Source organism: Neolamprologus multifasciatus, chromosome 1, assembly GCF_963576455.1.
Source record: "Neolamprologus multifasciatus chromosome 1, fNeoMul1.2, whole genome shotgun sequence".
NCBI lineage: Eukaryota > Metazoa > Chordata > Actinopteri > Cichliformes > Cichlidae > Neolamprologus > Neolamprologus multifasciatus.
This window is the reverse complement of record NC_140439.1, coordinates 19,749,128-19,775,497: the sequence shown is the minus strand read 5'-3', so window position 1 is coordinate 19,775,497 and position 26,370 is coordinate 19,749,128. Positions and strand designations below refer to the sequence as shown.

Here is a 26,370-nt window from a genome sequence, read left to right as displayed (position 1 = left end):
ACATATAAAATAAACTAAATCTAATTAAAGCAAAATCATTTTGTCAGTGGAGCTCTTTTCATGGCCCTTGCTTGCGTATGAAAATGCACAATCTGTTTACAGGGTTTACATCTGAACATCTGGGCTGTATTCATTCATTCATGTTTAGTAGTATTTACTAAGGTTTAAGATTTCCATCACCTTCTGTCTGTTGGTCAAATCTGTGCTCGTTGTTCTGGGCAACCAGAGTCAAAACGAGCTAGCCGCGTCAAGGACAAGAGCAGTACTTTTTATTATGTTTCATCTTAAGCCTGGAAAAAATAATCATTTAGAATTACTGTTCTAACTTTGGGCAAAGCTTATTTAACTGCAGCTTAATGAGGAGACATTTTTAAGATAATCAAATAGAAATTAACTTTTATTTTTCACTAATTTGATTTAAAAAGTTGCCAAGCAGACTATCTGGAAACTATTACATTTCAGAAGTGACCACCCCAGCAGTGGTGATGACGTTGTTTGATTTCCTGTTAATCTCTCAATCATAAAAAGTCTAACCAACAGTCAGCAGGTATGTCAGTCAGGTGGGAACAGTTACATTGCTGATCTTATCTGAAGGAAAAGAAAACGGACAGCTTGTGTTGTAAACTTTAATTACGAAGCCCGTTGGTTTAAACGTGCTGAATGAAGGCGTCGCTGAAACTTCACCAATTTATGCTCTTGTATAATTGACCCGGCTACAGTAGCTGACAGTTGTGGTTTGATAACTCCGCAAGTGCAACCGAAAAAGGCCTGAAACTGATTATTGTGAAAAATCACGTCCTTCTGGCAGTGGTTCATGCTGCTTGGAAGGCGTTGCATGCTGTTTTCAGAGAAACACCATCTAGACTTGTTGACTTGCTAAAAATTCCAGCAACTTCTGTTTCTAATATCCCAGCACATCCGACTCTCAGAGCAGTCGCTTTGTTCATGGACTGAAGGAATGAAGGTGTTTACATAATACCCGTTGTACTGCTGTGCATGTAAACGTAGCTCGCATGTCATGCGCTGTTCATCATTCGGTCTTAGTTTGTTTGACAGCATGTGTACATCTCTGGCATTCGAACTAGCCGGCTCATGCATGTGTGTGTGTGACTTCTGTTCGCGTGTGTGTGTGTGTGTGTTTGCAGGCATGTGGGCCAGCCTGCGCTCCAGCAGCAGACTCGGTCAGCATCCGCTGGCAGCCGACGTGGGTGCCAGACTAGCAGGGAAGGATCTGGCACCCCCTGCAGGGAGCCACAGTCTGCAGGCTCAACTCCTCAAACATCAAGCAGCCCTTTACATCTTCGGGGAAAAGTCACATCTAAGGGTGAGAATGCAAACAAAGCGGCCGGAGACTGAGAGGACATGTTTGCTATGAGTTGTTGTAGTATATCGTTTTATTTGCCTCTCAGTGGCCCTCTTTATGGCGTACACCTGCACAAACCTTCTGCACAGCCTTGTGCAATCCCCGTGCATCTGTTTCTTCCATTAGTTTTATGAAACCTATAATGTTTCTTACACTGTCATATGTGTTAAATTATGTTTTTATTGGGTGGTGGTGTAGTAGATGTGTAAATGGGTATAATGAAGTCCAGTAGAACACCACTTTTAACAGAGACCCAGCAGTCAAAATATAGTTAAATTAAACATTTCTGAGTCAACATAAATGTTGTAAAGTCTGTAGAGGTGGAGTTAATGGATGGTTCAGTGACGTAGAACCATCACTGAACCATCTTTTCACCTGTGATGCCACAAGTCTCTGTCAATAGTATTCGTAGGCCGTTGATCAGAGATTTTGACAATGAGGCTGTGCTGTTTAAGATTAAGGGGGATCTGCCGAGTCTTACCAAAGTCCACCTGGATGAGTGGATGAACAGTTTCTCTCACTGAAAACGCTGCAGTTCACAGGAACAGATTAACTTTCCTTACCTGGATTATTGGCATGCATCAAGACACGGGTTTTCTAGCTCATGCTACTTGCTGTAAAATGGATTTGTAAAACATTGCCGTTTGTCTGGAGTTTTCAGGCCAGGTTGTCTTGCACAGGAATAGTTTGATGTATCAAAGGATAAATGTTGGTTTAATTCATGTGGAATTATAAGGAGAAAGTCAAAAACTAGCACATCTGATGAAACGGTTTGTGTTTAAACTCGCAGAAACACTTAATCTTATACATTTATGCAGTTTTCACTTTTTTTAATCCAAGTGTGCTGATTCAGTGAAATAGTACCTTTGCTGGGATGACTCAATCAGTTTACCAAAAGCCTACAATTACAAAGACTCACCTGTGCCAGTACAACTTGTAATACGAAGCCTCTGAGAGGTGTGTTATAGTTTTGGCGTCTGAAAGTCTGCTGGTGTTGTTTTTGGGTCCAAATGACGTAAATTTTGTCATCAGGCGGTGAGCGCGAGGCTCCGTGCAGACTTCACAGATCTGTAACAGGAATGACTTCTCGCCTGTGGAGTGTGCAGCTACCCGTGTCCTTGTCTGCAATCTCTGCTTGGCTAGCTGTTCTTTCATCCAAAAGACACAAGTAGAGTGACTTCTGATCTGCAGGAGAAGCCACTGACGTCAGCACTGCTCCCCTCCTTTAACAGTTACAGCATGCAAGAGGTTAAAGGCAAGTCTATAAATGCGAGGCGAAGTCCACCACAGTGCAGGACAGTGCACGAGTGCGTCACACAGTTCAGTTTGTTTCTCTATTTTTCATTCACGCATCAAGAAACATATTTCACACACCGTTGAAAGCATGCCGAGGGAGCCGTGTCGACTAAAAACATGTTGCGCTTCTGCAGTTTTGCACGATTCGCAGCTTTATAATTTCTTATCTATTACACACTGGGCTCCGCTCAGCACCTCAGTTCATCCACGGTCCCTGAAATGAGCTGTTTTATTTCCTTTAACTTTGATATAAAGCAGCGTTTTTAGTGTCGTGCTGTATCTGTTTTTTGTACTTTGCGCACACTGTTGCATTTTTCTCTTAGTTGAAATATGCATTCCTCTGTCTGCAGGGCCTCCGAGTGGACTCCTCTCTGAACTGTGAGCTGGTGCCAGTGGACTTTGCAGACACACGGCAGGTGAAAGCTGCTTTTAAAAAACTGCTGAGGGCCTGTGCTCCAAGCGCCACCTCGTCTGACTCGGAGGACTCCTTCCTCAAAGCCTTGGAAGACTCCGAATGGATCCAGCAGGTAAAACACAGGTGAAACACACAAAGCATACCATTTTTATGATCTGCAAACAGACAGCATTCAGGTCTAGAAACCATCCTGATCTAATGTCAGGAGTCTGACTCTTAAAAGCGTGTGAGAATGACCCATCGGTCCACTCTTTCTCTTCATCCTGTGTATCAGATTCACATAATGGATAAATTATTTAAATCCTCTCTGAAGCCATTTTCCCAAGAGAAACAGATTTACAGGGATGCAGTGAGAGGAGACCCCCTTATCTTGTTGTTTATCTGATTGACCCCCAGCGGCCTTAAATTGAACATATTCCACACGGTTGACAAATGCTATCTGTGAGAAACAAGAAGGCAGTCTACTGGCAGACCAAACATGGCAGTATATGCACAGAGAGGATAAATGTTGGGTCTGTGTTTAGTATATTTGTTCACATGCACATATGTTGGCCTCCCGCAGCTTCAGAAGATCCTGCAGCTGGCGCTATTTCTGGTGGAGCTTATGGACAGTGGCTCATCTGTTCTGCTCAGCCTGGAGGACGGCTGGGACATTACCACACAAGTGAGAAAAATGCACCAACGCCATTTATAAAAAATACATAAAGAAAACAGGACAGATGTGAAGAAGGGCAAAATATCCAGAGGGAGGTTTAAAACGGTGCAAGATTTGTCCTTTAGGTATTTTTCCACAGATATCAATTTTCTAGATACAAGCTGGAGTTTAAAAAGTTGTTATTAAAGTTTAATTACTAACAGAAAATAGGTGACCGTTTACTTTATTACGAGTAACTTTTAACATTTGTTTTCAAGTGTAGTGGTTTACATATTTGCCCAACCAGTGAAAGATCCCCATCAGGGTGAGCATCTCTCATTATCAGCCTTCATCTGCACTAAAGTGGAGACAAAGTATTCAGCGAGGATGAAAAGAAGCGCAAGAAATGCAGAAATGCAAACTCATGGGTGTAAAAAGGATCCAGATGCAGCCGCACAGTCCATTCAAACCGCTAAACACAGGGCGAGTATTTTGAATGCCATTAACCCTTCTGCAATCACGGCAAACTAGAGATCATTCAAAAGTACTACTTATAATCTCAATTCATATTCTGAATGGACTCATTCTAATTTAGCGTTTTTCTACTCCACCTGAGTGCTCTACTCAAAGCACTTTATACAGCTGAGCTATTAATCAGTGTGTTTTGCAATATTACGGCAATATTGTCTCTTTGACTCTGATGAACAAAGTGCTTCAGTGCTTTGGAGTCTCCTTTTTAAAAAGAGGCTAAATGTGAGGGGGAGAGGGTACCTCTGAACTTCTTATGTATCTCCTGCTGTGATTCTAGACTCACAAATTAAGACTGAAAGCAAAAAAACACATTTGTAACAAATGTGATTTTTGGATATTGATCACATTTTTAAGGATTCCCCACGGACACCCACGGCATCCGTTCAGACTGCACCTGATTCTTCTGGACGTTTCACTCAGTTTACTGACTGGTGGATCCGATTGGGTTGATAAAGTGAAAATGTTTGAAGTCTCGAGGCCTTATGTCATTGATTTGTGCTGATTTAATTCATGAAAACTCATAGTTTGTTTAGATCCTGCTCAATTCTCGGTGTCCGTTCGCTTCTAAACTCTGCTTTTCTTCACATGTTTGCTCTCTGAGCTCATATTTTCCATGCTGACCTGCTAAAGTCCACATTTTTGGTGTTGCAAGTGTGTGTCCCTCAGATGTGTTTATGGGGTTTGTGCAGCCCTGAGCTGCTGTTTAAAAGTATAATTTGTGGATCCCTTATAGCAGGGGCACGTGTTTCGGCCCAGAGCATCTTTCTCCACGGGCCACCGGCTCCAACTCGCCAGGTCCAGATCGACCATAGACACCCAGCAGGCAGGATGCAGAACCATCCTCGCTGCCTTTCTGAATGCTTCTTTCTTTTTTTCGGTTTCTTCTTCCTATCTTCTGCCTTTATACGCCCTCCCCTCTTATTCCACGCTCGCTTTTTAAATCCACTCTTCAGTCTGTTGCAGGGGGGCTCATTTCATTGCTGGGTTGCGGGGGGCTTTTTCTACCACTCAGGGCTGGATGTTCTTGTAAACCCACGGGGAAACCATACACTGTTCTTCCCGCTCATTCCACACGCGTCAGGGCTCATTAGCCGTCTTGGAGAAGACGCGGGCAGGGAAGTGGGCCAACCAGATTGCATGTGTAGACAAGCGATTCTCAACTGGTGTTTCGTGGAGTGAGCTCAAGTGTGCCTGAAGCTCCAGCGTTATATAAATGTTATTGATAGCAGATGATCATTTTAACATTGCACTGTCAGATGAAGGGTCATTTTTAGATTTTTAGGGCGGGATAGAAAGCAAAATCATGCCATCCAGATTTTTTTTTTTAAACTAAAGTGTGTTAAATTGCAACCATCCATGACAAGTGGAAAAAACTAAAGATATGCACAGATGTGGTGAAACAGCTGCCACTTTACTTTAGTAATAAGATGTTTCAACAGCTGATTTATCACAATGTAAGGGTTTTAACTTATATATGATAAAAATATTAAATAAAAGTAGGTCGTGTTGTAGGTTGGTTGGTACTTGGCAAATCAGGGCACAGCATTAAAGCCATCAGGCGCCCTTCATGCCACCAGAACAACCCAAGATTAAAGGTGGGATCACCACTTAGACCTCCTTTATTAGTGTCTGTGGTGAGGCGCAGTGTCCTGCTAGAAGAGGCTGCAGTCATCGGGGAGGATGTTGTAGTGGGAGGTACCTGTTAAAGCAGCATACGAGGGAATGAGGGTTCCTCTCCTTTGTGGCTGATCAGTCTGTATGCTAGCAGATACAATAAACACAATAGAAATCTGAATTTTAGCTATACCTATTTCTTTTACCTTCAGATTGTTCATGTCATAAATTCAACAAGGTACTGGTGATTTTGGTCCATATTGACATGATAGCATCACACACTTCCTGCAGATTTATCAGCTGCAGATCCATCCCGCTGGCATGAAGGGGCCAAAGTGCACTAAGAAAATTCCCTCCACACCATTAAATCACCAGCCTGAAGGCAAGGCAGGATGGATCCGTGCTTTCACGTTTTTACTGCAAAATTCATACCCAATCGAGACATCGCACCAGTCATGTTTTTCCAGTCTGAACTGTAGCTTTAGTTTCCTGTTCTTATCTGAGAGGAGCAGCACCCGGTGTGGTCTTCTGCTGCTGTAGCCACTCCACTTCGAAGTGTGAGATGTTATATAAGGATGACCTTTTGCATGCCTTTTTTTTTTAACAAGCAGTTATTCGGGTTACTGTACATTATCACACACTTCCACTTACTGAAGATTTTTCTCCTTTTGGAAAAATTCTCTGTAAACTCTTGAGATGGTCGTTTAGGAAACTTGCAGTAGATCAGCAGTTTCTGAAATACTCAGATCAACGCGTCTAACAGTAACAACTACGCTGCTCTGAGTCATTTAAAATACCCTTTCACCCACTTCCGATGCTTTGTTTGAACTTCAGCAGGGCATCTTTACTACATGCCTAAATGCACTGAGTTGCTGCCATATGTTTGGCTGATGATCAATTTTTCTTACTTACTAAGAAAGGCTAAATGCATCACACAAAACGTTCATAAAATGTGTTTATTTCTCAATATTTCCAGAGGAGCAGCTCTGGCTCAGATGATAGGGCAGGTTGTCCACTAATCCCAGAGTTATCTGTGATGTGAACAACATGCTCTTACACTGCAGGGTGTTTGTTTTCATTTAAGTTGAACTTGTGTATTGAGGGTTTTTCCTTAGCCACCTTCTCTCTTCCTCTCGGCAGGTCGTGTCCTTGGTGCAGCTCCTGAGCGATCCTTTCTACCGGACTCTTGAGGGTTTTCAGGTCCTTTTGGAGAAAGAATGGTTGTCTTTCGGCCACAAGTTCAGCCAGAGGAGCAACCTGAGCCCCAGCAGCCAGGGTAGCGGCTTTACGCCCATCTTCCTCCAATTCCTGGACTGTGTGCACCAGGTGAGTCTCACTTCTGCCATAGGTGCCACAGGTACGCTGAACCCCTGATCTCTGCCCCTGCTACGTGACTCTTCTCCACTTTTCCCCTCATGACTGGATGTCATTCATTGCTTGTTCGTGACCTCATCACATTCCTCGAAAAGTGAAAAGGTGAGCGAGGGGTCAAAGCGAACAATTCTGCTGTCAGTAATGGTGCATTGTTTTAGTTTAGCACTTTCCAACACGGGACGTGTAATCACAACAACATATTGGACTCGGTGAGTGAGCAGCGAGGCTGCTGCACAGATGCTCCATGAGTACAGTGATCAGCATTGAGCTGTATGTATGTGTTCACGTGTTTCGGCATTTCTTCACATTTTAGTGCTTGTTTACAGCCGCATGTGGAAGATTACAGTTTTTTCGGGATTGAGAGTCTCTAGGAAGGCTTGGGTGTGCTTTAGGATTTGGGGGAGTGGGCTAGGGGGAGAGGGGGCTCAAGTTAAGAATGAAACACACACACAGATGATTTCCGGAGAACCGGGTCTGTTCTGAAATACTAACTTTACAGAGTGCAGTGGGGGGTTTTTTGTGTCTCCTCGGGTCACACAGGCCCACTCCCATACACTTACATCAACACATAGTTTCGGCATTTGTCTTTTGAAACTGAAGGCTTGGCAGCTAAGACGGTTTGGCAGGAACCCGGGGGTCTGGAGAGCTATAAACGAGGGATGAAGCAGGGGATTCGGACAAGAGCTCAAAATAGAAGTGCCTCATCTCCAAAACAGCTGTTGTTTTTGCCAGCAGACCCAGGTGGCCTCAAATTTTCGACACCGTGATTGGCCACCTCGCGCCGCTGGATGGGAACCGTGGAGCAGCAGTCATGCTGGCTGTGTCTGTGTGTCTGACGGCGATGATATCACTGACCTTTGCCCTCACAGAGGCGGGAGAGGTTCTTTCCTGTTTCCGATTGGTCATTTATACACTGGATAGATGCGAAGTCGCTACACGGGGACACGATGCAGCTGTCGCCCACACGCTGACCTCCTTCTAACTGTCTTTATCCATCTTTTCATATCCTTGCAGATTTTGGAGCAGCATCCTCTGGAGTTTGAGTTTAATCAGTATTATCTGAAGTTCCTGGCTTATCATCACATCTCTAACCGCTTCAAGAACTTCCTGTTGGACTCTGACTACGAGCGCTTGGAACACGGTCAGTGTCCTTTAACCAGAGGGGATCTTTTATTCTCTTCTTCTCTAAAAATGCTTTGTTACACAGAATTATGAACCTATGGTGGTTTCCTTAACAGTCACAACAATTTTATTGATTTGAAAAGATTCTTGGCCCCTCTTCGTCAACACCACTTCCCTGGGTAGCAAGATTCTGGCTTTTCTGTCACTGTAAATAAAGGAAACTAGATCTCTGATATGAATGCACACAGCTACCCAGGAAGCTGTTACATAAGTCAAAACAGTAATGGCTTCACATCCTCGTCAGCTTACCCTGTGTGTTTCTTTGCAGGCTTGTTGTTTGAGGATAAGGGTGATAAGCAGGCCCGGAGAGGCATCTGTATCTGGGATTGCATCAACAGGATGCACCGGAGGAGTCCCATCTTCTTCAACTATCTGTACAGCCCCTCTGAGAATGAAGTGAGTGTTTCCTTCAGCTGTCTGTCCTTCGCCTTAACCTATACATCAGGCAGCTACAGCTGATTCGTGCAGCTGTGGATCCAGAGAAGGATGTTTAGTAGCCAGAGCCTTCAGCATGAACATAACATGACTATGAGGACAGCAGTGTCACACACCTGCTCTCCTAAACTTCTGTTTGTGAAGGCCAACCAATCAGAAAAAGTGAAACTGGTCTTAAAAGAAGACGAGCACCGAGTGTAGGCTCATTATGAACTATGAATCATTTAAAGTATTCGAGGAGGGTCCAGATATAAAAGCTGGAAAGCTTTAAAATATTTGATTAGGCTACTTAAAAATGTTCTCACCTTACTTTACCATGTAAATCTGGGGTGTCAAACAAACCATAGATAAACAATTAAATGACAGACAGTTCCTGCTTTTTTACTGTCTGCTATAGAAATGTATGCTTGTTACAATTGGTTTACATCAGAAACATACATAATTATAGGACAGTGTATGCATGAGCTAACAGAACTTTTTGTGTCAATTTGCACATTTATTTCTTACAATTTAAGCCCAAAGAGTCGTATTGACACGCTTTTCTTTAAAATCTATTTGTTTGTTTGTATATAAGATACTTCAATGGGTTAAATGCGTAGTTAAAGTGCTTTACACCAAGAGAAAGGTGAGTTTCACTGGTCTGACCAGTTTAAGATCAAAGTGGGCTGAATGTGAAGTAAAATGAGTTTGACACCCCTGATATAAATGATCAGGATACTTCACCCACTGCAGGATAAAATACGGGTCAGTGATTCCTCTACCTCCACGTGGCATCGCACGAACATTGCTCGAGGCTTATTTGCCGTATTGGATTGGATCGCAGCCACCAGTTGCTAGGGAACTGTGTATTCTCTGGTTGGCAACGGTTCCTGGAGCAGGTCATCCAAGGTTAGTGGTTCAATCCCTGGTTGCTCCAGTTTGCATGCCAAAGTATTCTTGGGCAATGTACTGAACCCTGAGTTGCTCCCTATGCATTTATTGGAGTGTGTGTAAATATTAGATAGAAGGTACTTGGATGTAGAAAAAAGTGCTTGTATGAATGTGTGTGTAAATAAGAGAAAGCATTGTTAGTGCTCATGTGCTGATAAAAAGCTCTGTACAAGAACCAGACCATTTAACACTTTACCATTTACTTTGACAGCAAACGTAAGCAAATCACCCTCAAATCTCACCTGCTTAGGTTGCTAACAGATTGCCACAATTGCCTGTAGTTTTTCATGTTTGTCTGCCAATAAACGTTAACTACTAGCCGAGCAAGTGCGATGCTAACAAGAAATGGTACATGGAACGGGTTGTATAACAGCACTTTATACAACCTGCCTCCTTTATTCAAGCACCTTTTAAGCCTAAGTGCTTTCTGTCTAACAGTCACACTCCATTGAATGCATGTGAGATCAATTTGGGGTTCAGTATGGCCCCGGGAAACGTATTAATGCAGACTGGAGCAGAAACCAGGGATCAAACCACCAACAACCTTCCAATTAGTAGATGACCTGCTCTACCTCCTGAGCAACAGGTTTGCCTTCAAAGTAAAAGTTGCTCCTCAGTGCTGCAGCCAACATGTTTTTACTTTGAAGTCAAATGGTCTCCATTCCTGGTTTGTGTCACAGTTTCGGGTCGGAGAGCAGCTGGGGACGGTGTTTGTAGACAAGTCCGTCACTTTGTGCAAACTAAGATGGCAGCAGGGTGCAAGAAGCCAAACCAATCACAAGGAGGTGTTTGCCAGCTGTTTGTGGAATACATGTTTTTCCCTGGTGACATTTGGTTGCTAAGGGGCTGCAGGGCTGCATGTCTGGTGCTTTAGAATCGTTTTCCCAGCATTTTCTCAGCAACCAGATGCTTGTAGACGAGTCTGTAGTCCTGTGACTGGAGCCTTGTTCCCTTAATGGAATGATGGAAAATGTTGGAAAGCTACTGTCACATGTAAGCAAAACTTTAATCGGTAACTATGGTATTGTTGACCTTTAGTTTATATTTTCTTCAGAGACTGATAGAAAAACAAAGTTCCTGTAAATGACGTGACACACTGAGAACTGGATCAGATCTCCTCACCAAAGAAATCCTCGTCATCTGTAGGTCTGTGGTTACACCACATGCAAACATAAATATACAAAAATAAGATGAGGATTAGTGTTTCAAGGTTGAACGGTGTTAATAATAAAATTCTGCCGTGTAGCTGACTGAAAACAAATGTTCCAGCCAAATCCTGAGTACTCACGGCAAATCGTTCACCTGTCCTATCTTGTAGCCTGTGCACTGATCAAACATGTTTATAATGATATTTTATTTTTAAAGTACGCAACGCTCAAACGTGCTACACTTGGATGTTTTGGCTCCTCTGAGCTGAATGATTTATTGTCAGAGTTTTTGAGGCTAAAACACTGAGTTCATTTCATCTGCGGAAAGTGGAACGTTTCTTTGCCATCACCATCGCTAGTTCAAGGCGCCAACGTGAAAGGATCATTTTAATATCACAACTGCCTGAAGCCTGGACTACAGTCAGTAGACACCAAGAAAGCTTCATGGTCCAACATTTTCGCTGATGAAGGTTGATTTTCACACCTAAAATATGTTTAGTTTAGTTGTGTTCGCTTAAGGCTCATGGGGCAATGTCGTCAACCTAGGTAGGCGGGCAGATGAAATTAGCGACCCACATCAACACCCAAGTTTGTGAATGCACTAAGTCGAGAACGACCCGACATAAGAGTTTGAAATTCATACCATCTGTGTATCTACCAGGAGGCTGAGGGACTCCACAGGTGGTTACACTATGTACCTCCATCCTGCTCTCATTGACAGCGACAGGTTAGAGTCTGGGTGTGGATGTCATGGTGATTTGTCAACTTCTCAATGAATAAAACATTTTAAAGATACTCTGTTTATAGAGAAACATTCATAGCATCTACACCTGGAATGGGGTGTCGTGAAAAGACGCTCCTCCTCACAGAGGATTGGTCAAAATTTAATTAAATTTGTACACAATGGGTCTTCATTCAAGCTGTGCTACTTCCTTTTCCAGACAGTTTTCCAAGAAGCTACTCCTCCTGTTCAAGTATCGGTCAGATTTTAGTAAAACTTGCACACACCTAATAGGTCTTCGCCCACATTGTTGCCAAAGTGAACATTATGTGTCATTTTAATGTGGATAACCAGTCTGATGACCTGGTTTTCAGCTTTTGGTCCGCTTCCCATGCTTGGTCTGAAAGTCTGTCCGAAACAAAGGGAATCAGGGTGAAAACATTTCTTTGTTTTTCTCGTCAGACCAAAGGTTGGCTGTTTGGCTGTTCACAGCCGGACCAGATGAAATAAAGTTCAGCAAAGAATTTGTTTCGGACATTTTTTTAATATAAATCTTGGAAAACGGACTTTTCACTAATGTTTAAAGAATAACCTAATATATGACCAAGAATTTGGTTACAGTGGCCAACGTGAGTTTGGAGTTGACACTTATTAACTACAGAGACTGAACAGTCAGATTATTTTGTTTATCATTTGCTGATTTTGATCTCAAGTTGAGTATCATCATAGGAAAGCACCAAGGAGACAGTCATTACACATTATGTTGCCACAGTAGATTGTTGGACTTTCCAGGGTCAGCATACTGCTGCGTATCCAGACTTCATACAAACTAAACACACAAGTTGAGTTTTAGCAGCGCTATGTTGGCTTCAAGTATCCTACAGAGTTGATTTAAAAATCCTCCCATGTGTATATTAAATCCTAAATGGTCTTGAATCTTCTTTAATCTCTGCACCGCTAACCTGTCAGTGATGCAGCTTTCCTGGGCTATGTCCACACTAATGCGTTTTCGTTTGGACCGTCTCAGTGTGGACCTCCCGTCCACCTCCCGTCTCCCGTCTCAGTGTGGACGGGAGGTCCACACTGAGACGGCGTTTTCCTCAAGGAAAAACGCAGCGTTTTGGAAACGCTCTCGAAAACGCATACATTTCAAAACGGAGCTGTGCCGTTGCAGTATGGACACTCGAAAACGCAGACTTTCTAAAACGATGACGCATTTTAGTCATGTGATGCAGTCATGTGGCCAATTAAACAAAGATAGCGGAGAGCATTATACAGCAGTTGTTTTGATTGCTGTCAATTTTGACAGCCCTAAAAAAGATTAATTTGAGTTTGTACATGCTCCAGGTAGCTTTTCTTCAAATTCTTTAATTCTCACTCGCTTTTGCGCATGCGTTTTCGGTCGTTTAATGTGGACACACAACTCTGTGAAAACGACTTAAAACGCTAGTGTGGACGTGGAATGTTTTCAGACGAAAACTCGGTTTTCAAATCTATCCGGGCTAGTGTGGACGTAGCCCTAGTTTATGCCCACAAACTCTGGAACAGAGGGAAGCAAACTCTACTGATAATTTCTAGAACCTCTTAAGAAAACATGAAAGGCTGATGGGGAATTGTTGTTGCATCAACAGGCGAGCTGCTGGTGCAGACACCCAAGTTTATGAAGACCATAACTTGATCTCATCCATCCATCCATTCGCTTCCGCTTCTCCTTTTCAGGGTCGCGGGGGACGCTGGAGCCTATCCCAGCTGTCATAGGGCGAGAGGCGGGGTACACCCTGGACAGGTCGCCAGTCTGTCGCAGGGCCAACACACAGAGACAGACAACCATTCGCACTCACTTTCACTCGCACATTCACACCTAGTGACAATTTTGGATTATCCAATTAACCTATCCCCACAAGCTGCATGTCTTGTGGGGGACGGTGGGAGGAAGCCGGAGTACCCGGGGGGAACCCACGCAAACACGGGGAGAACATGCAAACTCCACACAGAAAGACCCCGGCCTGATGGTGGAATTGAACTCAGGACCTTCTTGCTGTGCGGCAACAGTGCTAACCATTGTGCCACCGTGCTGCCCACTTGACTTGATCTCAGATAAGTTGAAATCTCAGTGACCTTTAGCTTGAGGTTTTCTGAAATTACCTAGAATCTTTGAATTCATACCATAGTTACATCAGCTGGGAGGCTGAAGGGTAGCACTGGTGGCTGTACTTACTGAGTGCTTTTCTAACCTAACATTCACACGCTCACAGTCCAATCAATGCACCTTGGTGTGCTTTGGCATGCTGGACTGGGATAAAACAACCAAATTCGTTCGATTAGTAGCCAACCCTATAGACGAACTATACAAATAAAACTGAATTAGAATTAGATTAAATTCTCCTTATCCTTATCCTGTGATGTCTGTGTTTCAGGTGATCCTGAAGCCTTCTATCAGCATCCTCAGCCTGAATAAATGGGACTTCTTCACAGAGGAGACCCTGTCGACTGGGCCGTGTTACGACTGGAGGACGATGGCTGTGAGGGTGGAGAGCTCGGAGGAGCTGCACACCATCTCCAACAGCAAGAGGAGGATTGTCTGGCCGTGTTACAGCAGCGTGAGCCGCGCCCAGCCGGACGCCATCACCAAGCTTCTCACTGTAAGAGACCCCAGCTTTTGTTTAAAATGTTTGTTCTGTTTGTCATTTTGTGGGTAACTTTACTCGGCTCTTCTTTGTGCTGCAGGACATCGAGAGGTTAGAGAGCGAGCTTAACCAGGCCCCGGAAAAATGGCAGACAACTCTGGAAAGAGTCAGAATGAGCATTCAGGAGGACCTCAAGCAAGAGGGAAATGTGCGTGCTGGAGGAGTCTTTATGACATGTTATGATTGAACATAGAAGGGCAGTCATATGCTTTGCATTTGTTTAATTGTCTAAATATTTCTTTTCTTTTTTGTTCGTGTGTAGCTCTGTAAGGATTCGCTGTCCATCTCAGGCCTCATTTCCACACCTAACCTGCAGGCCTTCCAGCGGCGCTCCATGCTGCACCTGCCAGACAGCGCTCTGGTAGAGGACCACAGCACCGCCACAGCCAATGGGATCAACCGCCGCGCCGCAACACTTTACAACCAGTTCACCCCCAAGAGCGAGGAGAACAGGTGGGTCGTGAACTTCCTGATTTCCGGAACAAATTAGAAGTCCACATTTGTTTCGCTGACAAGCTGTTGCCGAGGGGCCAGTCCAGTTTTGGAAAATGAGTCAGCGCTCTGGTACGCTGTGTGTCATGTTTTGTGAGAATTGTCTGTACTCTATTAAACTCTGGGTGTGTAATTTTACAATTACTGTGAGGTTAAAGTACAGTCTTTTGGCTCCAATATCTGGATCATTTCCTGAGGTGGACACACGGTCATTAAAATCTACTTTAGGTTTAAAAAAATGAGTATATTTTCAGTTTAATACGTGCTCCTCCTGATTCAAATAATGTTCAGACAGGCTAAAGTTTTAACAGATGAAGCAAGTAAATCAGAAACCAGATATTACTTATCAGTGAGCACTTTCCATGTTTCATCACCTTCTCATTGCATCCAAATCACAAAACATGACCTACATTAGTCTGATGTCTCGTAGCACTTCAACCTTTAAACCTCTGTGGACACAAAAAGCAAAGCAGGTTGTTGCTTTGCATTAAGCTGATTATCTAAACAACAGCATTTAAAATTGTGCCGTAGCTTCAAGAAAGCTCCAACGTACGCAGTAGAGCTGGTCCTAATCACTCCTAACAATCGAGTGATTCCACCCAACGTGCTTTAAGAGAAATTTGTGGTCCCACAAATTTGTCCACTTTTTAGCAGGACAGAGGGTGAAGAGGGGTTTTCGCCCGCCCGAGATCCTGACAGCGCGTCGCTGGAAGCTAGTGCCGAACACAGCAGGATAGCAGAGTTCACCGGGAACGGGAGAACCGCAAAAACAAAACAACTATCAAAAAATAAAACACGAAAAGCACGGACAGTGGCTGCAGTGACACCATTCATTGTTTTTAACACAGCCCTCCTACATGGTTGGCTGTTAGACCGACAACAACACGAGCAACAGTGGTCCACAGACCGTTTGTAGCACATATTTGAACATTGCCTCCATCTGACATCAGAGCTCACTGCAGGCGGTCCCCAGAGTGGACCCGGAAGAGGTCGCTCTTTACTCTGCTTTGCTAAAAATATGCGCAACGACTATTTTTGATGGAAGCTGCGTCAGGCGGACAGGAAGTCAGACACAAAAACAGTGAAAATCATAAATAAAACACTGAATTTTCACTGCAAGGCTTCAGGTATCATGTTCCCTGGTGCCCTGGCGACTCCCCTGAATGAACCGTATCCACTAACTACACATCACATAAACGTGGAGGACACTGAAGTCAGCATATGGTTTCATTTATAGGTATGTGTAGTGTGTAGTGGAAGATAGCAAATTCATGAACAGATGAAAACGAGGATGAGGAGAAAGGGTGCCAACTGTTTAGTTGCGGCTTTTTGTGAAGCAGCGTGTGCTACTTCTGTCGGAGATATGTGCGGAGTTAGAGCCAGGAGTTTTGGCTAATGCAGACTTCATCCAAAATTTCATGACTACCTCTGTCAGCTGCTCTCCTTGGGACTCTGATTTATAACCGCATGTGGAATCGGTTAAAATCACAATTAACAAAATACCAGAGTTCTTGTGATTTCTGCTTTTAAGACTAATGTGAGGTTAAAAGTGTTGACACATAACATCCAAACTTACAACTGTTATTTTTGTAGGTCTTATGAGGGCGTCCTGTATAAACGTGGAGCACTGCTGAAAGGTTGGAAGCCTCGCTGGTTCGTGTTGGACATTACAAAACACCAGGTGAGCAGGTTGCACTACCCTGCTGTAGTTTGAGTGACCGGTTGCAGGTTTAACAGTCTCGTCTTTGCAGATGAGGTACTACGACACCGGGGAGGACACGAACTGCAGAGGCCACATCGATCTAGCAGAGGTGGAGTCCGTGATGACGGCCGCGCCCACTATAGGAGCGCCAAAGCACATCAGTGAAAAGGCTTTCTTTGACGTGAGTACACATTTATTCACTGGTCTACATATTATATTTTATCTGGAAGTTGTTTTTATATTATACAATTGGATTAATATGGTCTTGCATAGAGTGTTGCATTATGGGTGTCTGTATTTTCCCAAAATGTTTTTATACTTTTATACTTGACGTGAGTTCGCTGCCTGCACTGCAGCATGTCCTAGATGCTTTAGTCTGATTCCCTCCTGAATGACTGAGCTCCTACCGCTGTCACTAAGGGAGAGCTACGCCATCGACAATATCATTCTTTCGGTCGCTTCTCAGAGATTGAGACCAGGTGAGGGTAGGAACGTACAGTGAAGGAAATAGCTTTTTGATCCCATCGTGAATTTCAGGGAAGTTTGGTCACTTTTGAAGAAAGCTGGTCCATCCGTCCATTTTCTATCCAGAAAAAAAACACCTTACATAAAAGTAATGCATTGATTTGCACGTCATCAACCGAAATAAGTATTTGATCCCCAACAATCCAGCAGGAATTCTGTAAACGTGTTTAAAAAGTGTGCAAAATTGGGATGAAAATTTGTGACATTGTTGCCCTTTTTGCTGCCATTTAACCTTTTGTCCGTCCACCCATTTGCCCTCTAGCTGAAGACCAGCAAGAGAGTCTACAACTTCTGTGCCTCAGATGCTTCCAGCGCTCAAGTGTGGATAGACAAGATCCAGAACTGCATCTCTGATGCGTGAAGTAAACACGACATCAGAGGCAGCGTCGGGCGGTCGAGGGCAAACGCGACAGCCGCTTTATCCAACTTTTAGATGTCTTTAATTTTGGGGACCAAACAGTGAATTAAGTGCCTGGTAGTGGAGGATGGATACTCTCCATCCACCTATCTGCCTGCTACTTAGCAACCTGTCATCACTCCACAGGTGAGCTTCAGTTGGAATCGGGTGACCAAATTTGCCTCTGCTGTCAGCGTGCCGCACTCCCACCCCCCTGACAGGGATAAAGTAAACATAAGCTGAGGTTTTAGGGGACTGCACTACCAAGGACATGTTATCCTGTTCTAGATGTACATAGATCAAAGCAATATCACTGGCCAATCAAACTGTGGGTTCAGTTTTTGACTTAAAAAAAAAAAAGTAAAAAAAAAAAAAAGCTTGTAAAAGAATTTCTATCATATTTTACTACGAGGAAAAAGTTATTGCTGCTTACATAAACGTATGAACCGCCAAAAACTCAGAGATTTTTAATGCACAACATTAAAAAGCAATTTGTTTGCACTTAGCGCTAACGTATGCACTCATCATCAAATATACTTTCTGACAGATGCGGACAGCGAGACTAAAGGCATTACTTGGCAGTGTGCATGTGTCGTCTCCTCATGACAGATTAAATGGAAAGAATTTGCACAGTGAGCTCAAATGAGTTACCTGAGATTTTTTGTTTTGTTTTAATTTAAAAATGTGACGTTTCCTCTGTTTTGTCGAATGTTCATTGACTTCTGGTTTAACACTTTTGTCTCGTGTAATGTAAATTATTATTTTTATTAAAAGTGTAACTGTGTAAGTGTGGTGGCGTTACGTTTTCCTGTAAATACCTACATGACATGTTGCTTTATATACTGTATGTACTGAACATAAGTATACTTTTTCTAACTTTAATTCTAATGTGACTGAGTTTTTCTTCAATGTGTTGTTACTGGTGCACAAAACCCCCCGAGTGGCCTGTTCTCTGTTTGTGGTGACATGTTTTTCTGAAAATGAAATGGACGTTGTTGTTGTTGTTGTTCGGACAGGCTCTGTGTCTTTTAAGGGCTTTTTAAAGAATATATATCATGTAGAACGTGATGGTTTTCAGAGTTTATCGTCCCATCTGTTTATGCAGCCTTCACAGTTTCATTACAAAAGAAGAAAAACACAAACTATTCAGCCATATCACCGGCGTTACTGTATCTTTGTCCCATGTTTTGTGGTTACGCTATTTTTTCTGGAAATAAATCAAACATACTTGAAACTACCTGTTCCTTTTGTGCTCATATATTTTTCTACCTAGTGATGAAGTAAAGGCAGGATTAAATTATGACCATTTCTAATTTTGAACTTCCTAATCTGAACATGTGCGCGAGATTAGTGGGGCCTATTGTCTAGTCTATTGGGGCCCTAGGGAAAATTTACAGATGGCCCCTACAGCCAGTGTTTTATCACCAATATCTCTTAATATAGGAACTTGTTTGAAGACAGTGAATCTTGAAACTAGAGAATTTTCACTTGTTTCATCATCAAGATATTTTACCTTGAAATAAGGGGAAAAAATGAAACAAGTGAAAATTCTCTAGTTTCAAGATTCACTGTCTTCAAACAAGTTCCTATATCTTACTGGAATGTTGATTTGTAGCTGATTTTGTCTTATTTTAAGTGTAATGAGATCTTGTGACTAGAAATAAGACAAATATACTTGGTAAGATTTTGAGTTTTTGCAGTGTGAGGAGATGCGTGGGATCAAATTAGCTAATGAATCCTCTCGCCCTATCACAGCTAAGCAGAAGACGATAGCTAGATAGTAAAAGTTATGTTATTCGAGTGTCTCTTTCAGCATTATATTTAATAGTAATTATCCGCTCCACTCACTGCTGTGTTGCTTTTGTTCTCCTCCTCTTTTTCCTTCTGTTTTTCTTTGGTCCCAGAAGGATAACTCGTCTTCATTTTCACAGATTGGCTTTCACTGTTTTCATTAGGTTTGTTTAAACAGAATCATTCACGCTACTTTCAGCTGAAGAGAGTGCAGTCAGGTGGGGCCCCCTTGAAGGGAGTCAGGTTTCTCCTATTTGTGCAACATGCAGACTTTGCACTTTGCCACTTCTGCACTAGTTTAAACTTTGTTAACCTCATGCCCCCTAGACTTCAAGCAGTTGCCTGCCTTGTCTGGATGGAAGTGGTGCCTCTGGGACTGGTGAAAAAAATAAATAAATAGAAACTCACCCTGAGTAATCCCACAGGCTTGCCAAAAATGAATGTATAAACTAGGCACCCACATTGGCTCAGGTACACTTGGCCTCGAGCTGAGACTGAACTCACACTGTCAGTAAAAGGTCACAATCAACTGCATTTTCCAAGAGGAGCACATGTAACTCTCTGTAAGCTCATCTTATTTGTCTTTTTGTTTTGTTTATTTGTTTTATGTTATTATTTGCATCATTATCTGAGTGGGTATTATGCTGTGGCGAACAGGAGGTGGAGGCCAGGTTATTGAACCGCAGGAGAAGAAGGAGGAGTGGAAAATGAAAAGGGACAGGGAAACACCCAGGAGACCCCAAAGAGTGCTGAAGATCCGGAGCCAAAATCTCGATGACAGCTGTGTTTCCATGCAAGCAGAGGGAAGACTGAATGCCCACAGCCAAATGGGGGTATTTCTTTACCAATGCAATACAATTTTTTTTTAAATTATGGATATGTTTGCACTGAATCAAGGTGACATTGTAGTAAATAGACAAACTCCAATCTGTGCATCAGGAGCAGCTAAGGCTTCAGTATCTTGCCCAAAGATACTTTGATATGCAGGTTGGAGGAGTCAATCTCACATAGAAACCTCTGAGCCCTGACTGCTCCTAATTGCCAGCAGGGGCATTTTTGGTTTGTTTTGTCAGGGTTTTAGGACATCGAAGAGGAAAATAATGTTTTAAATCAAGTGATTTATGTGTAACCATGGAGTAAAATGAGTCAGCCTTTTGATTTACTTCAGCCAGATTCTTTTCACCCCATGTTTAAAAAAAGTGTTTAAATGTCTTATTTCGTTCCAGACTCCCGAAGCTCTCCTTTCCTCTTTTCCTTTCCCCTCACTCACCAGCCAGTCGAAGAAGATGCCAGCACCACCCTGAGTCTGGCTCTGCCAGTTTCTTATTCTTAAAAGGGAGTTCTTCCTTCCCAGTGTCGCCAAGTGCTGGCTCATAGGGGATCGTCTGGTTGTTAGAGCTCCCACTCTAATCATGTCAGGTCAGATATAAATCGCCTGCCATTTTTTTATGTCTCCTCACATTTACACCATCCATCTGTCATAAGTGTCCGGAAAAACAATGACTCAGAGTTTACTTTATTGTGTAACTGTTTTGTATTCTCAGATGATGTTTACCAAAGGAATATTTTTGGGTTTATATGTAGAAGCTAAGCAGCCAGCAGTGTAAGACTGGATTGTCTGCCATCTGCTAGCTAGTGATGATTTCTCTGTTAGCTGAAGCTCATATTTATCTGGATTACAGCTGAAAAAAAGAAAGGTCAAACTTTCCCCTCACAGGATTCCTGAGAGAAAGCATCCCCTCTCCGAAAAGAACATGGGAGCACAATTTAGGTTTGCAAAGTTGCATCTCAGCAAACCACAAGTGTTCTGGGACAATGTCCTTTGGATAGACGAGACCAAAATGGAGACGTCTGGCCGCCATGCACAGTGTATTGCACATAGAACCAAATACAGCAGTACAAACACCTCATACAAATCTACAAGCATGACAATGGAGAGTGGAGGATTTGGGGCTTGTTTTACAGCCACAGGACTTCGGCACCTTGCCGGCATTGAGTCAACTACGAACTACTCTTTATTTAAAGCATCCGGGAGTCAAATGTGAGGCAATCTGTCTGACTGCTACAGCTGGTCTGAACTGAGTTATCTAACAGCAGCAAATCTACAACAGAATTGCTGATAAAGAAAAGAACCAAGGTGCTGCAATGGTCCAATCAAAGTCGAGGCCTCAACATGACTGAAATGCTGTGGAGGGACCTTAAAAGAGCTGTGCATCAACAAATCAAGCCTCGATGAACTAAAGCAACATTATAAGGAAGAGTGGGGTGTCAGAGACTCGTGCAGAAAAGGATTACTTAGAGTTATTCCCACTAAAAGCTCTTTTAAAATCAACTGAAACATGGAGCACACTTAGTTTTTCACATCATTTAATAGAGTCTTGTGTTAACTTTCCATGTAACTGTTAACACATGGCAATCGAGTCCTAGCACTCGCAGTATGTTCCCTTCAGGATAAACAAAAATAGATTTGGTCTTCTGGCTTTTCATTTAGCACTCGGCATTTTAACTTCTTCTTTACTCTGGTTTTATGACTTATCTGTGATGTCAGAGCATCAGCTCTGTCAATAAGGTGAGTGCTAACACACCACAATCACATGATGAATTTCATAGGTTTGTAAACAGGTTTTCTAGAAGTACAGTGAGTACTGAATGCTGACCTTAGCAGTGAGTTCAAGGTAAAAAAAAACAAAACAAAGCTGCTCATCATTTGTTGTCGTGTCACACATAGGCTAGAGTCACAGGATACAGGAAGAACTATTTGTAATTTCTGTCCTCATGCGAGCACCTCATCTTCAATAAAGGATGTCCTATCAATCAGCAGTAATCAGACACCCCTTCAACTGATGTTTTCTGATCTGAGCCAGCAACAGGGCTTGGAGAGGATGATGATGATCTACGTCTCACTTGCCAACAATGAATATGGGACTGGGCAGGAGCCCCAGCTCACGCGCTGTGGCGCCTGGTTGGCGGTGCAGAACAGGACTCCTGTGGTCCCTCGAAGGTTTGATTCAGAAAGGAAGCTGAGGTCAAAAGAAGAGCGGTGAGGCACTTTCTTGGAGGGAAGGGGTGAGTATTTGTCAAGCAATGCAATCTCCCAGCTGGCTTGTACTGGCAGCAGGTGCAGAGCTGCAGCAGGCCAACATCTGGACAGAGTCTATGACACATCATATTTAGCATTTTGCTTTGGGTAAGGGGATTAGGACCTTGGCCCGCTAATACTGGGATGCAGCGGAAGTTATCCAGCAAGATTGTGTGGAATGGCATGATAGGAATCATCTTCTCCAGAGATAAAAATGGGGGGTTTTACTTCCTTAAGACCGGATTGCACCAAATTCATGCACATCAATTGAATAAGTATTTTAGGACAAAAACTCCGAGCTGTTATATAACGATAGCATGAGGTGGTGTACATTACTGCCTGTGCAAGTGATTTCTTTCTCAACGTTTGAGACAAATTACTGATGAAAGCCTCTATTACCCCTACAAGCAGCAGTGTTTTAAATGCATTGCTGTGTAACAGTGATATTGTGTAACTTGGCTGCATGTGTCTTGAGTTCACTGTGATTAGTCTTGGTTGGCTGGAAGCGTGCTGCTTCCACATCAAAAGTGGTCTATAAATTAAACATTGCACGTATCTGTTGGTTTTGGATCGCGCTCTTCGTGTTTAGTCACAGCTGCAGTAAATGCTTCTTGTCCAATAAAACATCTCCAGAAATAAGCCGATTGGCTTTTCCGCAGGCCCCAAAAATACCCCAGTGACAGATGATCCTGATTTATTTTATTGCTCCTCCAAGGCTAATATCCATGTAGCCCTGTGGCTGCAATGAATGCCTGCTATGTAGCAATTTTTACATGAATGTCATGTCATGTAGGCAACTTGAGAGTTCATTCGCCGCTGCTGGGGGTCCTTCCCGCTTCACAAACTTGCGGGCCTCTCTGCGGGCACCTGCTCCAAAATTCAGCAGAACACTTCCAAACGCTGATCTCACTTAGCTTGACACACATCATCGAGTCCCACCCTTGGAAATCAGGGTGATGTCAACTGCGGGTAGCACATGGGGGTCTAGATTATCCAATGCATGAATCAACCGAGCTCCAGATGATCTTATCCAGACACCGCCCACTCATCCATGAATAGAAAAGCACAATAAACATTTGATTTGTATTGTTAAGGGCTGGTGTTTGCTTTCGTGACTGTTTCTTTGGCCCATTTTGAGTGATTTATCTGAGGCCCTGATGTTTTTCACTTGCCTGTATAAGTGACCCACAGTTTCTCTCTGCAGCTGAACCCTGAGCCCATTCAGCTATAGAAACGCTCAGGGCTGAGGTCACTGTGGGAAGCCATCTAACCCAGAAAACAGGCATCTGCCAGACATTTTTTCACCAGCAGACAATCCCATAAAATGTTCCAGTTTCAAATCAGTCTCTATGAGGACGTTTTGGAGAGGAATCAGATGGATTGGTTATGGGCATTAGGGTGCTATTCGAACACATGAGCTTGAGGGTGAGACAGCTAGAGATAGCCTTTACTTGGAATGCAGAGGGCTTGTGCAATTTAGCTACGGAGATGAGAAACTCACAATTCTGAGAATAGTATTTGCAATAAAAAGCAGCACATTTTTCTCAGATTCTGAGATATAAATACTTCTTAAAAAACAAATGTGGACACCAAATCTGTTTATCACACAGCAAACCCTGTTAATCGTATATCATCATGCAAGACACCCATAAAAGCAGAGTCTGTGTTGTGTTTAGTTTTTTTCTACAATCCCGCTTACATTATTAGCTCAGAGCCTTGACTGATCTGTTTCTACACCTGATCTTATCAGTGACCTGCCAGTATAGAGATATGTGCACGGTGCTGACTGTTAGACCAGTGTGCAGGTCGTTATCTCATCTCCTGAACTCAAAATGAACTCCCCGTTTCCTTTCAGAAGGACAAATGAAGGCGAGTTGCTTTTTTACTGGAAACTATAAACGTGCATTGTGCAGGCGAGCTGCCTGGCTGGCAAGACGAGAGACAAACAAGTGCCCGAAATGACAGTTTGATGCCGAAACAATGTTCCTGCAATGCTGTCTCTGTTTTCACTGAAACATGAGGATGAAGAAGACAAAGGTGAGCAGTACGTGTAAGAACAGTGGTTCTTTGTTGCACAAACTGATGTGTTTTGACACCGAGATGCAGACCTCACCGCTGCATGTCATGTGCATCAAGTGGTTCGTCTTCTTTAGTGGTTACTGGAACAACGAAGTCATGTTGTAAAGCACCTACAAGACCTGTTACACGATCAGACAGGTAACCAGGACGAGCGCTGATCCAAAGCATTCTCTCTGATATTCATTTCAGCGTCTGCACCAGCCGAAGTGGAAGTTTCTGGAGTGATGCTGCGGCTGATAGTCGGCCCGCTCCGTGACACTCAATCTGCAGTGCATCCAATCTGCGTTGCTTTTCACGAAGTCTGAATGAAGCTACCTAACTGAAAAGACATAAAATAAATAACAACAACAATAAATGGGTTCTGTTATTGTGTACTGTTTGTTTGTGTAGTCAGGCACTGGCTCCATGCGGTCTTAGAATCGCAGCTGGGTGAGAACGACATGTAATGTCTTTGCTACCTTTGGCAGTAGTTTGCTCAGAGTCCAATTAAATTCATATTTGGGTGGTGACTCAAGTAGTTCAGCATCTTTATCTATTTTGAATCAGGGATGCCTGAAACTACAAACGGTTTTGGGCCGTATTATTTCACTTTTACTTTCCACGCCCTAATATTGTTTTCATGCTGAAAGCTGTGAAGGCATGCCCAGGTGATGTGTTCACCAGGCTGCTCAACATTCGTGGAAGAACTGTCAATGCTCCGGGCTCACTCACCAGTAAAGCTTCCCAATCCCACCCTGAAGAAGAATCACTATGGCAATACCTAATACAAATACATGATATAATATGACATATGTCCGATATACAAGCCCAGACTAACTGAATACAAAACCAAAGCTGAAATGCCCATGATTTCCTTTAAATGGGGCGGGCGGGGGAGGGTGTCACAGGAAATTAGTTTTAATTTTTCTCTAAGTAGTCTCAACAACTAAATATCTCCCCCTGAGTAGTTTTGCTGTTTCTCTAACAGCCAAAATAACATTTTTACAATGACAGCAGGCTTATTCCTTACAAGCGACAACCTTGAGGAGTGCAAGGAGCACGGCTCCGCTTAAGCCTAAGCAGTCCCGGTTTAAAGCTCCCGTCCCTCCTCAGCGTATGACTGAGGATCGTGTTCATCTGCTGACACCTGCTGGATGTTGTTCAGTATCACTGCAATCAAGTAGAAAATGGAAAGCTTGTTGGGTTCTTTAGTTACTTTTCTACATTTATTTGTAGAAAGCCTCTTCTCAAACTGTGAAATGAGAACAGCCACGTCCACAGTCGTGAAAAAAATGCTTTAATTTGTTGGTTATAACAGACACAATTAACTCATCTACAGCTGATGACCTGGGACAGTATAGCAAACATTTCTGCCCACATATCCTCCTCCTTTTCCTTTTATGTTACAATAAGTCTTCTAACAAGTCAAAATATTTTTTTTAAAAAAAAGCAAAGTACTAACATGAAATACAGCACATGAGATGAGAATAAAATCTAAATAAAATCTAAAACAGAAAACTCAAATGAATAAAATAAAAAGGTGGATGTTAACCTGTGATCAAATTATCTCAGCTCATCACCTCTTTTAATCACCATCAGGAGATGGTTGTTATTATTACCTTTTTCCAAGGTAACAAATAAACTTCTGAGGCTTGGATTTGATTTTTTGTTACAGAAGAAAATTACTTGAAGCTCTACATCTACAAGTGAACCAGAGAAGTAAACCATTTTTTTTACTTTTTTCACGTGGTTTGGTGAGTTCATGTTATCAAGCGCCTTTAGACTTGTTACATTTCATTACAGTCAGAGGCTGTGAAAGAACTCACTGCCTGTTCACTACTTTACCTACTTTTTCTGTCTGCCATGTTCGAGTGTGTTTATTTAGTCTTTAATTGTAGACACTGGGATAAAAAGTAGAGCAGAAGAGTAACTTGTTTGCATCCTAAAAGCAAACCCACAATCCTTGGACAATAAAATGAGGACGCATACCTTTGCA

The 26,370-nt window shown here is 42.9% G+C and overlaps 1 protein-coding gene across 1 annotated transcript in view; it reads left to right on the top strand.

Annotated features, from left to right (window-relative positions):
• sbf2 (SET binding factor 2) overlaps nt 1–25,812 on the top strand; it is a 111,467-nt gene extending 85,655 nt beyond the window's left edge. Inside the window, exons 32-44 of the mRNA XM_085163075.1 lie at nt 1,146–1,324; nt 3,010–3,186; nt 3,637–3,738; nt 6,994–7,179; nt 8,242–8,368; nt 8,678–8,805; nt 14,061–14,285; nt 14,371–14,478; nt 14,593–14,783; nt 16,416–16,503; nt 16,574–16,705; nt 17,312–24,353; nt 24,585–25,812. Of these exons, the coding sequence (XP_085019201.1) occupies nt 1,146–1,324; nt 3,010–3,186; nt 3,637–3,738; nt 6,994–7,179; nt 8,242–8,368; nt 8,678–8,805; nt 14,061–14,285; nt 14,371–14,478; nt 14,593–14,783; nt 16,416–16,503; nt 16,574–16,705; nt 17,312–17,410 (1,742 nt within the window). The 3' untranslated portion in view covers nt 17,411–24,353; nt 24,585–25,812. The remainder of the gene's footprint in view (nt 1–1,145; nt 1,325–3,009; nt 3,187–3,636; nt 3,739–6,993; nt 7,180–8,241; nt 8,369–8,677; nt 8,806–14,060; nt 14,286–14,370; nt 14,479–14,592; nt 14,784–16,415; nt 16,504–16,573; nt 16,706–17,311; nt 24,354–24,584) is intronic.
• The last annotated feature ends 558 nt before the right edge of the window (nt 25,813–26,370 follow it).